The 14,185-nt window shown below is 46.1% G+C and overlaps 1 protein-coding gene across 8 annotated transcripts in view; it reads right to left on the minus strand.

Moving 5' to 3' along the window:
• The window catches only part of ASH1L (ASH1 like histone lysine methyltransferase), a 65,970-nt gene that overhangs the window by 47,576 nt on the left and 4,209 nt on the right, over positions 1-14,185 (minus strand). For 5 of the 8 annotated variants that reach the window (XM_035903918.1, XM_035903916.1, XM_035903923.1 and 2 more), the window contains exon 2: positions 2,303-7,052. In XM_035903918.1, the coding sequence (XP_035759811.1) occupies positions 2,303-7,052 (4,750 nt within the window). Of the gene's footprint in view, positions 1-2,302; positions 7,053-7,717; positions 7,806-11,147; positions 11,479-14,185 lie in introns of those variants that run through there. The other 3 variants (XM_035903920.1, XM_035903921.1, XM_035903919.1) reach the window with 3 other exon arrangements.

A 14,185-nucleotide genomic window follows, 5' to 3' on the forward strand; every position in this document is an offset into this window, starting at 1 on the left:
GGCTGTCCAGGGAAGGGGTCGAGTCCCCAGCCCTGGGGGGATTTAACAGCCGGGCAGAGGCGGTGCTGAGGGCCAGGGTTTGGGGGTGGGATGGTAGGGGTAGGGGGGTGGTTGGGCTGGGGGAGCTGAAAGGGCTTTTCCAACTATTTTCCAATGATTCTGTGATTCTATGAAATTCCCAGGACTGCATGAGCTACCACAACCAATTCTTCACTCCTCAGAGTCAAATTTAACCCTTTTGCTGACTTAGCACTTGGAATTTTTCTTCCCATAGCTGCAGGAGAAGCAATCTCACAGCTTTATTGCTTCCCCCTGACTCCCCCCCGCCTCTCCCCCAGCCCTGAGTAGTTTTAGTAGTAGAAATAGCATGAGGTAATATGAACTTGTAGAAGAATCCATCTGCTTCCGAATGCCCTTAAAATAAAGCAGCAAAACATAACCCCCCCAAACGCCAAAATAAAACTCTTCTGTAAGTATGTAGTCAGAGGAGGGAGGTGGCAGGAGGCATCAGAGCGGGAGTATCACAAGGAAAGGAGGAAGACGAGAGGAAGGAACGTAGGGGAGGCATTATTATTCATCACCAGTAGCTGGCTGTTTGCTTGGCTCTTGCTCTGTGAAGCATTAGTCACAAGTGGTTTTGGAGAAATGATTTAAACTTCAAGGGAGAGCGTAGGGAAGTATTGGAGAGAGGGAGGAAAAGCTATCAGACATCCTTTACACGTCAGAAGTAAGGAAGTAAGAGGAGAAACTGCACTTTTTGTCTTTTGCAGGTTATCTTTGTTATGTGGTCTCACAAACGCACCCACGGCAATTAAGACAGAAGTGGGTAAAACGTGAAAATTATTCCCACAAATGTCTGTAACAATAAAGTACGGCATGAAGTGACACTTAAGCCAGCAGGGAAAGTGATGTATAATACACTTTCTTCAAGCAGGCCAGCAGGGCGAGGGAGGTTCTCCTCCCCCTCCGCTCTGCCCCAGTCAGACCCCACCTGGAGCACTGGGTCCAGTTCTGGGCTCCCCAGTTCAAGAAAGATGAGGAACTCCTGGAGAGAGTCCAGAGGAGGGCAACAAGGATGATGGGGGGACTGGAGCATCTCCCCTAGGAGGAAAGGCTGAGGGAGCTGGGCTTGTTCAGCCTGGAGAAGAGAAGGCTGAGAGGGGATCTCATCACCACCTACAAATATCTCAAGGGTGGGGGTCACGAGGACGGAGCCAGACTCTTCCCAGTGGTGCCCAGCGCCAGGCCAAGGGGCCATGGGCACAACCTGAAGCAGAAGAGGTTCCAGTTGAACGGGAGGAAGAACTTGTTGACTGTGAGGGTGCCTGAGCCCTGGCCCAGGCTGCCCAGGGGGGCTGTGGAGTCTCCTTCTCTGGAGATCTTCAACCCCCGCCTGGCCGCTGTCCTGTGCCCCCTGCTCTGGGTGAGCCTGCTTGAGGGCACTTCCCACCCCTGCCATTCTGGGATTCTGTGAAGTCCTAAATGTCATATTAGATTTTTTTTTCTTAATATTATGCAAATGGCAAAGTGCACAGTTTCAGAGAGGAGTCAGCAACCCTCTGACAGCATCATCGCGATTTTCTGTGTATACGGTCTCCGCTAATTCTGCTTCAGTTTTGCTTGAGGCTACTTAAGATGAGCTTCCCATCTATGAATAAAGCCGTCATTACAAGGTTTGGTCTTAGGCATTCCCAGCACCATTTAGCAACTGTTGTGAAGTACTGCTGGAGGGCTCAAATCAGGGATCAAAAGCTATACGGTAATAGAGATTATCAAAATAGCTAAAATGGAGTTACAAAGGAAAAAGGGAACATTTTCTTAAATGGCAACGTTATTCACAACGGTAGTACCAATAGCTAGCCTAAACCAAATCACCCAAACTTCAAAATAAACAGGAACATGGCTTTTAAAGTATCAAAAATCATGAGAAATTTAAACTCACTTCTCCAGAAAGTTAAAATTGTAAGTTAAAAGAAAAGACCTTTTCAGGAGAAAGCATCCTTAGCCTAACTTCATATACTGCTGTAACAAAGCAAGAAAAATCCAGTGGGGAGAGGTACTTACACAACCCCAGAAGCAGCTCTGGCGGAGACGCCGTTAGTCTGTACCCAACGCGGCACAGAACAGCACTTTAACAGAACAGAGACGCTCAGGAGCGAAAGCCAAGAGTAGTACGGAAATTCAACACAGAAAGACGCCTACAGAGCCGAAGCTACGCTCGCCCTCCTTTCCTAGCGCGCGTTTGGTGCAAGATGGAACAGCAAGACTCACAGGGAAGTACGCACAATTAGAGCTCCCTTACCTGCCAGCGGCTGTAGTGCCTTTTCAATAGAAGGCAACGGTTCCTTTCTGAGAGGTCGATTTAGCGAGTTGTCTTGTGCGCTGAAGAGGCCAGGGCTGTCAGTTAATTTTTTACGTCCATTGGTGCTGGTAGAGTTTGTGACTCTGCAGCTGCCTATTGCACTTGTGAAAAGATTTGTGTGTTCGTCGTTGCTGGCTGGCTCAGAGCTTGGAGTAAATCCCCCCAGGGACAGACCTGGGGAATTTTCGGAACAGTCTATCTGTAGCGGTGCCTGCAATCCCAGTGCTAACGAATTAGACTCCGAAGGCTCTCTCCTGACCCACTGTTCGTCTCTGCTTAGCAAACCCTTTGAAGGTGACAGATGTGGACAAGACATGTGACATCTGTGTTTCTCTTTATGTTTGTACCTCTCGCCAACAGCCTCCTTCCCAAATCTGTAGCGCTTCAAGGACTCCAGAACTGTCCTAGAAGAGCTATTAGCCGTTATAGTGTCCATGGAAACCTGCGGTTGTTCAGAAGAACGATGCTCTCTGTGTTTATGGCGATGTCTGTGCTTATGTTCGAGCATCCAGCCATAAGCCATTTCAGGTGGAACGCTGGGGTACGTGCTCATTGACAAGAGCGGAGTCCTGCTTGTCGTGAGGAAAGCCTCCTGGCGTAAGAGTTTATGCTTCTTCTTGTGGTATTTGGTGGGATTGAGAAGCAAATGGCCTGTATGCATGTAGGAAGGCGGTGGCAGGGGGGTAGTAAAAGAAGGAGAAGGTGGAGGAGGGTAAAGAGTTGGAGGGTACCTTCCATAATAACCTAAGCCGATGGGAGCAGCTGCAAGGGGAGAAGGAGAGTAAGGCATGCCGTAAGAGGGGTAGAACCCGGTACTGGAGAGAGGAAAGCTGAGGCTATGCATGAAAGGCATTTCCGCCATGGCCTCCCGCATTTTTGGAGGCCTGCCTCTCTTTTTCTTTAAATCGGGTTTTCTAATGTAGTGCAAAGGATCCAAAGGAAAAGTAGGATGGGTATAGAAACTATTGAAATTTATCCTAAAAATGGTAGGCAGTAAATCTCGGGGTATAAAATGGTGACTTCTGTGGGTTATTCTAATTTCACTTAATCGACTTATTAATTCTTCTAATTCGGCGAGGAAATCTGGGTCCTGCCTACCTCGAAGCTGAGGATACTTCTTTTTCCTTTTTCGCTTCTGCCTCTTCATTTTGTCGTAACTAAGGTAATCGTGACTGCGGCGCTTACATTTGTGTTTATGCTTTTCTTTCAGATTACTCAAAACGGTGGAGGTTTCGGGTGGAATAAGGGAAACGTGATCAAACGAATGCCTTTTCTTCTTCTGCCCACAGAACTTCTCCGCTCGATCGGAAGTGCTGTTGTTATCTGTTCCTATTCCACTGTCGCTGGGAATCGTCTCATCGCTGTGAGACTCGCTGACTGGGGAAGGAGTGGCTTCTTTCAGCGACGTCAGCTCACTCAAGTGAGAAGGGGAGTTTGGCAGCAACGTAGGTGGAGATAATCTCCTCCTCCCCTTAGCAGCTTTTTTCATCGCAAGCGTCTGAACAACGCTTCCTTGTCTGGAGTGTATGTGTAAATACGGCACTGAGCTGGGCTCGATAAATCCTGCGTCGCTGCTGACAGGGCTCTGTCCCCCACTCACTGCAGACGACTGGGAGCAAACTGGAGACGGAAGAATCTCGGAATTAGTGGCTGTTGAAGGCAGCAAATGGGGAAGTACTTGTCCTAGTGACGTACCAGGAGCCTGTTGAGCAGACTTCTCAAGAACCGTCAAACTGGCAGAGCTGCTCGTTAAAATACCGTTCAGGACAGCTTTAGGTTTCCTTCCTCTCCTTTTTCCTATATAAATTGTTCCTTTCTTGCTGACATTTATTTGCTGGCCTAATTTTGAACCAAACGTGGCCGCGAGAGTTGACACTGTATTGTGGAGTTTAGATTGCACTTTGCCTTTGTTATTTGGTTCCACTGTACTAGACAGAATCTGATTCAAAAGTTTCTTTCGCTTCAGAGTTTTCATTTTATTTATTTTTCGAATAATTGTTTTCATTAACTGTCCGTTATTTCTCTTGGCAACTTTTCTGTCTGAGTCTACTTCCAAATCAGTCATGCTACAAATATTAGGTTTTTGGACTTCTTCTGGCCCTCGGAGCTGGTCCTTCCTCTCAAAAAAATCCCCGCTTCGATGTTGATCATTCTCAGACTCGATCTTGCTTGAGTTATCTGTTCCAACAAAAGGCGCCACAGAAAGAATAGGTGGCTTCATTTTAATTGATGATCTGATCTGTCTTTTAGGTCTCCCTCTCTTTTTAGGAAAAGGTTGTCCTGATAAGCTCTGTTTTAGGGAGGGAATTTCCACTTCAGGCTGCAATATTGGAGGTTCTTGCTCTTCTTTTGACTGCACTGAAAAGACTTTTGAGGCTGGGATCTTTAGAGTTCTTTTGGGGGGACCTTCGAGCTCTGGCATCTCCTTGGACTTAGGTCTTCCTCTTTTGGGTTTATACATGTCAGGTAAGAAATCATCCGACATACACAAACTAGAGGGTTGTTTGTGGGTACTGTAGAACTTCTGAGTTGGCTTGTCAGTCTCGGCTAACAGTGCAAGAGACTGTCCGTTAGCTTCATTCAGTTTTGGCAACTGATGTTTGACAAATTCATGCTCCACAAATGAAGACGATCCTATGTTTTTCAAGAATTTGGCCTGCTCCAAATTACTGCTCGATAGTGCGCTGTATGAAATGTTTTTAAAAAGCTCTGACCTTTCTAGTTCTAGACCCTTTGGAGGGCGACATGTGTTTCTTGACACCACTTTAGTCCATCGGGGTTTCCTTCCTTTTCTTTTCTTTAAAGGTTTTGATTGCTGAGTAGCGCTCAGATTTTTTGCTCCTTGGCAGGATTTATCCGATGCAGCTATTGCACCAATCTTTAGGAACTGCTTGCTACTAAACAAGCTTGTAAAACTAACTACTGATGGGGTGACAGTAGCGTGAATGCTTGTTTCAGCTGCCAAAATAGGCTTTTTCCCTGTCGAAGGACTAGTTCTTGAAGTTTCTACGTAAGTAGCTTTTGAATCACTCAAATCTTTATCAGCACCTTTAAAATCAGTGCTCAGAGTATGGTTCAATGTTCTGTTTATATTCAGAAGCGTACTGTCAGAAGAAAACTGTGTTTTGCCAATCTGATCTGAAATACCTTCTAAGAGATCTGCTGTGGAACTTAAGTGCAATGGGTTAGATGCCAACTGTGAAGACGCTGTTGAGAGGCTCCTGTTTAAGGTGGTAACAGACACCGTGGGTGAAGGCGATGGGAGATTTCCCTCTCCAACTGCACTAAAGGGGGACTTTGCTGTCGATACGTCTGAAGCACCTCCGGTTCTGAAGTCTGGTGAAGTGCAGTATACTGGAGGCTGTTTTTCATGCTTAGATGTTTCATAAATCCCTTTTTCGCTGGTTGAGTAACTGTCCTGTGGAACGCAGATTCCTTCATTAAACATCTCTTTGCCTACATCAGCAATTTCTTTCCGAATTGAAAATTTTTCCAAGATACTTTCTTTATTCTGTCTCATAATATGCTTCTCAAAAGTTTTGTTAATAGTATTTTCCTTCAGTAAATCTGTAGTCTCATGGCTTTCAAGGCTACTGAGGTTTGAATTGCAAGGAAGCTTGAAGGGCTCCGAGGCAGGCATAAGGGAGTCTCCTTTCAGAGTGCCAGAGTCCTTGTTAACCAAACCAACTGGACTGTTGATTCCTGTCGGCTTCTTTCCAGCGTCCTTGCTAACCAACCCCAGCGGACTGCTAATTCCTGGCATCTTCCTCCCAGAGTCCTTGTTAACCGGTCCCATTGGGCTGCTAATCCCTGGTGTCTTCCTTCCAGAGTCTTTGTTAGTCAGAACTGTCGTATTGCCAGTCCCTGGCATCTTTCTCCCAGAATCCTTGTTAACCAGTCCTGTAGGACTATTTATTCCCAACAACTTCTTCCCAGCATCCTTGTTAATCAATCCTGCTGGAGTGCCAATCCCTACCGGCTTCTTGACCGACTCCTTATTAGTCAATCCAGTTGGAGTGCTGATACCTGGAAGTTTCCTCGCAACATCTTTGCTGATTAATCCAACCGCAGAGCTGGTCACTGGCTGTTTCTTTCCGGAGTCCTTGCTAACTAACCCAGTCGGAGTGCTGATCCCTGGTGGCCTCTTTCCAGAGTCCTTGTTAACCAATCCGATTAACGGGCCAATCACTTGTGGCTTCTTCCCAGAGTCCTTGTTAACCAATATGGCTGCACTACCAATCCCTAATGGCTTCTTCCCTGAGTCCTTGTTAACCAATCCAACACCAATACCAGATCCTGGTAATTTCTTTACTAAATCTTTATTAACTAACCCACTCGCAGTTATGGTTCCTGGTAGCTTCTTCCCAGAGTCTTTAACCAAACCAGATGCAATTCCATTTCCAGGCTTCTTCTGCTTTGTTTTGGAAGACTTTGAAGGAGGACAAGTTGCAATAAGTTGAGCCAATTTTTCTGTTACAGTTGTTGCTCCGTTAATTTGTGTTCTATCCTTTAAGTCAGAATTATGGCTACTGATAAGAGTCGGAGGAGATGACTTTATATAATCTGTCATTTCAGAGTGCAAGGGGGGAACTTTCTTAGATAAAGGATTTGTTTCTACTTGTATACCTTCTTCCACATGTAATTCAACTGTTGCAACTTCTCCAGCTTTCTTGTACGACTTTGAAGGGTCCTAGAAGTTAATAAAAAAATAATCTTTAGGAACAGAGCACAAAGACTCTCTCTGAGTAACACAGTATCTTTTTATGTTGAGATGATTAATACCTGCTTTTGATAATAGGGTAACTATATAAGCACACACTTCATCATCCTATTAATTTTAAAGCAAATACATTTCAGTGACTCTGTTAAGGCTTTTCTGATGTTAAGGAAACCCAAACTCACTCCCAGTCCTCAAATGTAAACCATTTAATCTGTCCCTCTATTACATTCTCCAAAAATACTGTTAATATTTATTAAAAAGACCCCATTAACAATGACATAGTGGGCTAACTATAGTGCGATAGCACTCAAAGACCTCACATGCTACAGAGAAGCAGCTGAGCAATGCACGGCGAGGGCGGTCACTGCGTAAACCTGCCCATGCACAGCCCTAGCGGTGTTTCTCGGTCTCCTCCCACGATACCCTCAACCACTGTAGTAACCTGTTTTCCTCGCAGCAGACTGCTGGTAGTACTAAAATAAGTAAAATTATTCTGTTGTTTGTACAGCGTGCAGCAACACACACAACTCACATGGAGTAAATGAAACCTGCAAAGTTATTTTCTGTTCTGACCTAACCAAATTTGAAATTTACTCTGTAAAGTTTAAAAAACCCCCCAAAACCGAAACCATTACCTCAATAAATCCTAGCAGGAACATCTCAATAAATTAATCTTCTATGTTGGAAGGACATTCTTCTTTACATACAGTGCCCAACACATCTCTGAAATGCACGGGATACATTCACTCCAAGCAGCGGCTAAGAATGGAAGACTCTGATCCCTTATGAGATAATTACACGCAATTTGAAAACCCTTCTGGGATGTACAATCTCAAACATTAAATAAAGAGCAAAAGGCATCGGTGCCACACCTATTCATCCCTCTGCAATAAAAATGAGTAAGACAATTGTATGGTACCTACTGTACTCGATTACAGTCAGATTGATCAAGTTGATGGTTGGCCAATACCTAATTATGCTGAAGAAAGATATAGCCCGGGCTCCTTTGAAATCCTTCGGTGTTGATCATGAATGAAGTATTTGTTCAGTAAGCTACACCAGCAGGACTTAAACAGAAGACTGCAAGCTGGATTCAGCCCGACAGCATCCTAGAGATGGGAAGCAGTTGCTTGGGTAATGTGCTGCCTGAGCTGTCAGAGCCTCTGCACGCCAAATCCCAGGCTGCTGCTTTTCTGCCGGCACCGAGCAAGAGGCGCGTTTCTTCCTGCCCACATACAGGCCTGGCGCTTAGGTGGAAACTACTGAGTCAGCACGACACACGACATGACTCCAAACATGGAATCCAACCACTTTAGCCGACATGTTTGGACATACCTGGGGCAGACTGTGAGCGCTAGAGACATTAACTGAATAGGATCGAAGCAGTCTTTCTGATCAACCTGAACGACTACCTCCATAGTAGTTTATCCTCCCCCTCTACTCTGCCCTGGTCAGACCCTACCTGGCTGTCCAGTTCTGGGCTCCCCGGTTCAAGAAAGATGAGGAGCTCCTGGAGAGAGTCCAGAGGAGGGCAACAAGGATGATGGGGGGACTGGAGCATCTCCCCTAGGAGGAAAGGCTGAGGGAGCTGGGCTTGTTCAGCCTGGAGAAGAGCAGGCTGAGAGGGGATCTCATCACCACCTACAAATATCTCAAGGATGGGGGGCACGAGGACACAGCCAGACTCTTCCCAGTGGTGCCTAGCGCCAGGACAAGGGGCCATGGGCACAACCTGAAGCAGAAGAGGTTCCAGTTGAACAGGAGGAAGAACTTGTTGACTGTGAGGGTGATGAAGCCCTGGCCCAGGCTGCCCAGGGGGGCTGTGGAGTCTCCTTCTCTGGAGATCTTCAACCCCCGCCTGGCCGCTGTCCTGTGCCCCCTGCTCTGGGTGAGCCTGCTTGAGCAGGAGGGTTGAACTAGATGATCTCCCGAGGTCCCTTCCAACCCTTGCGATTCTGTGATTCTGTAGAGCTACATCCTCTTTCCTATGGCCTTACACTTTGCAAAGAACTTTGGAACAAAGTCTTTATTTTCTTTGTTCAGTGGACTTAAGACACGTTTGAAAAATTCACCTAAAATTCACTTGGGAATTCAACTCTTCCTTCCTGTGTTTCGTAAGCCACCTGTGTACACACTCTCTTCCTTCTTTCTTCTCTCTGCATAGGCTGCTACCCTACTAGACAGCTTCTGTGGTGTTCTGACACTCCACCATCTCTGGGTATCGAATGACTCTTGCCAGGCTACACCTTTTCCTATCCTCTGTTTCCAAACAAAGAGCTTGGAAGTTTTATTAGCTATTTAAATAAAATAAATAAATAAGAAACCCCTTACAAACTAGCTTTGATCTAAATAAGTCGCCAGGATTTTGAAAACGTGACTTTAGCATTAAACAAAGATTCTTTGAAAGCTGAAGGCATTCACCCTGGAAAGTTTCTTTCTCATCCAGGGTGAGTTAATTTTCCAAGCACACTGAAAATTATTTCAAAGAACATGAAAAACAAATCAAGAAATGTCTGAGGTCATAGACAAGAAGTCAAAAAAAGTTCGTAATTTTTTCAGCATTTTTAAAACAAAAAATGTTATATGGGAAATTATTTTTTTTCCATAAAGCCACTTAAAAATCATTAATAATTTGATTAACAAAACCAGTTTATTTTTTGGGGGTGGTGGTGTGGTTTTTTCCCAAGGAAAAAAAAATTAATCTGATCACAGTTAATAGAGACATCTTGATCAAAGTATCTAACCTTCTTCAGAAAGGGTTGCACTAATCAGGCTGCTGCAGTAACTGCAAAAACATTCAAAAAAACCAAACAAGAAGCACAGAGTCAGAGTTCCTTCTCGCAATTCTGTACTATTACAAATTTTGAATTTTCTCTTAAAGTGAATGGCAGGTATTGCTATCACCAGGGAGTATCATACAGGAAGAATAAGACTATTGTAAACATATGATAAAAATTGAACTTAAGTAGTAGACAGCCATGAACTTCAGGAATACCCAGGTGGCCAAGAGGGCCAGCGGCATCCTGGCTTGTCTCAGGAGTGGTGGGGCCAGCAGGAGCAGGGCAGGGAGCGTGCCCCTGTGCTGGGCACTGGGGGGGCCGCCCCTCGACTGCTGGGGTCAGGGTTGGGCCCCTCCCTCCCCGAAGGACCTGGGGGGGCTGGAGCGTGTCCAGAGAAGGGCAGCGGAGCTGGGGAGGGGTCTGGAGCCCCAGGCTGCTGGGGAGCGGCTGGGGGAGCTGGGGGGGTTCAGCCTGGAGCAGAGGAGGCTGAGGGGAGCCCTCATCGCTGCCTACAACTGCCTGAGAGGAGGGGGGAGCCGGGGGGATTTAACAGCCGGGCAGAGGCGGTGCTGAGGGCCAGAGTTTGGGGGTGGGATGGCAGGGGTAGGGGAGCAGTTGGGCTGGAGGAGCTCAAAGGGCTTTTCCCACCCAAACGATTCTATGACGTTTTCTGTATGGAAGGCAACAGTGGAGGAAAAGAATTTGAATACGCTGCTTATACACTGAGGAAATGAAATAAATCTCTCAGCTTAAGCCAGCATTAGTACAACTTTACCAGCATGGGTTGCAGCGTAAGTGGTGGTACTCACCAACTGTAGGTATTTTTAAGAAAGTTATCTAAAAGCTAGCGAAAACAGATGACCCCATGTGTCTCACACTTGCCTGTTCCTTAACTAGGTCCACACTAAAATCCTTGATGCCCCAGAAGCTAAATTTCGCTAGCTGCTATGATCAGTGCCCTACCAGCCCAAATGCGTTTCCAGAAAGTAAATAAGATTTCACAAGAACAGTGATATGTCACCGATCAAAGTTCTCCTTCTGGGGGAGGGTGGCCACAAGCATCGGCTGGGGTCAGATGTCTCCGAACCTGCTGCAGTAGTAGAACAAAACCCACCAGTTGTATCTGTTACTGGTTTTAAAGCTGTGGTGTAAAAGAGACCGTGGTCTATGGAGAATAGTTTGGCACTTAGCCCAGCTTTTCTGTGGCAGCTGCAATCTCATGTAAATTATGCTGGAGCATCACATTTCAGGAACTTCCCCCCAACTTAGCCACCCTCATACTCACAAAACACACAGCTGGGAGGCGGGGAGCAGCCATGATACGTCCCACTGCACTGGAGACAAAAAAGGTGCCACGCTTTCCTGAAGTAACTTCTATTGCGCAACCAACCACTCCGTTAGATGGGAAGGAGAGATCTGAAGTCCAAAGCACGTTATGGAGCACTTGCAGCGAGTACAGCGTGTCAAAGCTTCCACGGCTGGCGTGGCCACCTTCACACGCAGCTCTACAAGTGGGTATCTAGTCCCTTGTTGTCACGTTGCTGCTGGCCTTACACGCAGCGCATTTAGCGTTTCATTTTTGTGGTTCCATGGAGTAGAGAGCCCCGCTTCACTGACTTGAACAAATGCCCGGTTTCGTATCAGTGAAAGCGTAAAGTCAGATTTTAATGCAGGTAGGTTTGTGAGGACGACTAACAAATCACTCACAAAACCCCCCAAACCAAACCCCTAACACCGTGTAGGTGTTTCATCCACCAAACTCACCCAGCACGTCTGCAAACGCGCAGGTACTTCAAGCTTTTTCACTAGTGCCTCTATACTGCACTGCAAGCTGACTATGCCATGTAAAACTCCCAAACAGTTTTTCTTGGATTACACGCTTTCAGTCAAGAGTTTGCTTAGGGCCAGGGTTTAGTGGTGGGATGGCAGAGTTAGGGTAACGGTTGGGCTTGATGATATTAAAGGGCTTTTCCAACCTAACCTAAAATGTTGCGAGGGCTGGAGCCCCTCTGCTAGGAGGCCAGGCTGGGAGAGTTGGGGGTGTTCAGCCTGGAGAAGAGAAGGCTGCGGGCAGAGCTGAGTGCGGCCGGTCAGGGCTTCAAGGGGGCCCAGAGGAAAGGGGGGGACAAGCTTTTTAGCAGGGGCAGCTGGGACAGGACAAGGGGGGATGGCTTTAAACTAAACCAGGGGAGGTTTAGACTGGATCTAAGGAAGAAATTCTTTGCAGTGAGGGTGGTGAAAGCCTGGCAGGGGTTGCCCCGAGAGGGGGTGGAGGCCCCATCCCTGGGACCATTCCAGGCCAGGTTGGCCGGGGCTGTGAGCAACCTGATGTGGTTCAAGGTGTCCCTGCTCCTGCAGGGGGGTTGGGCTGGGTGGGCTCTGGGGGTCCTTTCCCACCCAAACCATTCTATGATTCTAAGAGTCACTCTGGCTTTCAGATGGTAGGCTTAATCTAGATGTGAAGCCGTTAAAAAGGTCTAGAATATATTACATTAAAAATCATTTTGTGCTTTAAAACCGACAATATTTATTCCTGTGCAATCCTTAGCTACAACTGCCTGGTTGAAAACTCTATCCGACACGAGAATCGCCCACAGCAAATACATAAAACATGTTAGATTTCATAAAATTGGTATTTCTGTTAATTCTGCACTGAGCTGAATTTAAAATTTTAAACCTCTCATGTGGACAAACCATTTCTAGACTTGCATCGTTAATTTGAAGAATTAAGAACTCCAGGTTATTTTGATATAAACTATGAGCAGGTTATAATCAACCATTCCAGCATCATCCCAGGCACCAACAGCCAAAAAATTTGCTCTTAATTCTAAAAAAAGGCATTCATTGTTACACTACAGCACGATCTGAGGGTTTATTATTACTAGATTATTATTTACTGTTATTAGTGCTGGTACTTATTTGAGTAGATCATCTTTCACAAGAACAAGGCTATCTCCTATCAAGTCTGGTGTAAAATTCACACTTCTCATGCTAGAACCAAATTAGGAAAGACGGGATGGGCTCAGCTTCCGAAAGCTGAAATAGTTAGAAGAAAACAGATTGTTAATGAGAATTTTGTTTAAGTCCCTTGAGAGCTACCAGCAAGCAAGATGAATTTTTAGATGTACATAGAGGCACACACACACACATTTACCTGTTACTACTTGGCCAATGCACAGGCTATAATTCAACTAAGTGCCCTGAAGAATCACAGAAACTGTTTGTGTAGTTGTGGCATAATTGCATTCTACACAAGCTCCCCAAATAACGAGTGAAAGTGTGTTTGCTGTTTATTTTTCACCACCGGGGCTTTTTAGCCTTTTCTAAAAGCAAGTTTTAGCTGACTCCCAGGAAAAAAAAAAATTACTTTGTGCAAGAAGTTGAAGACAAAAACTTATGTCCCAGATCCTGCAGGAAATATTCTTGAGCTACTCAAAAAGAAAACAAAGCACTTATGCAGCTTTGTTACTTTTTTGCTTGGAAATTTTCAGTTAGTGGCTGTGATTTCATCAGCAAACTTTCCTGTAGAGCTTTCCTACATAACCAAGGGCGATAGAAAGAACTACGGAATACTGCACTCAGCACTTTTACAAAGAAAGAAGGAGATGGAGCAAAAGGGCACGTTCCAACTTGCTTCACTCCTTTACCATTACTATTTTAGAATTACAACAGGCTGTTATGATCCCTTCTTGCCTATTTTCTAAAACTTGAGTAATGCAACTTTGCTACGTCCTTGGCTACATTTACCTTGCATGCACAGGGAAACTACTCAGACACTGCATGTGCTAAAATGAACAGAAGCAAAATCTGTACTTATGTCTAAGGCTCAGGGTTTCGGGCTTACCAAAGGTACCCCAGCCATACAGCCATGTCCATCTGTCAAAGGACACTTTTCTGAAAGAAAGTAAGTTTCATATTCATTGTCAAAAAACAACTCAAATACTGTTTTACTATCATAGAATGTTTTGGGTTGGAAGGGACCCCCAGAGGTCACCCAGCCCAACCCCCTGCAGGAGCAGGGACACCTTGAACCACAGCAGGTTGCTCACAGCCCCGGCCAACCTGGCCTGGAATGGTCCCAGGGATGGGGCCTCCACCCCCTCTCGGGGCAACCCCTGCCAGGGTTTCACCACCCTCACTGGAAAGCATCTCTTCCTCAGATCCAGTCTAACCCTCCCCTGCTTCAGTTTAAAGCCATCCCCCCTTGTCCTGTCCCAGCTGGCCCTGCTAAAAAGCTTGTCCCCCCCTTTCCTCTGGGCCCCCTTGAAGCCCTGACCGGCCGCACTCAGCTCTGCCCGCAGCCTTCTCTTCTCCAGGCTGAAC

The sequence above is a fragment of the Egretta garzetta genome, unplaced genomic scaffold, assembly GCF_000687185.1.
Source record: "Egretta garzetta isolate BGI_Z169 unplaced genomic scaffold, ASM68718v1 scaffold141, whole genome shotgun sequence".
In the NCBI taxonomy this organism is placed as follows: domain Eukaryota; kingdom Metazoa; phylum Chordata; class Aves; order Pelecaniformes; family Ardeidae; genus Egretta; species Egretta garzetta.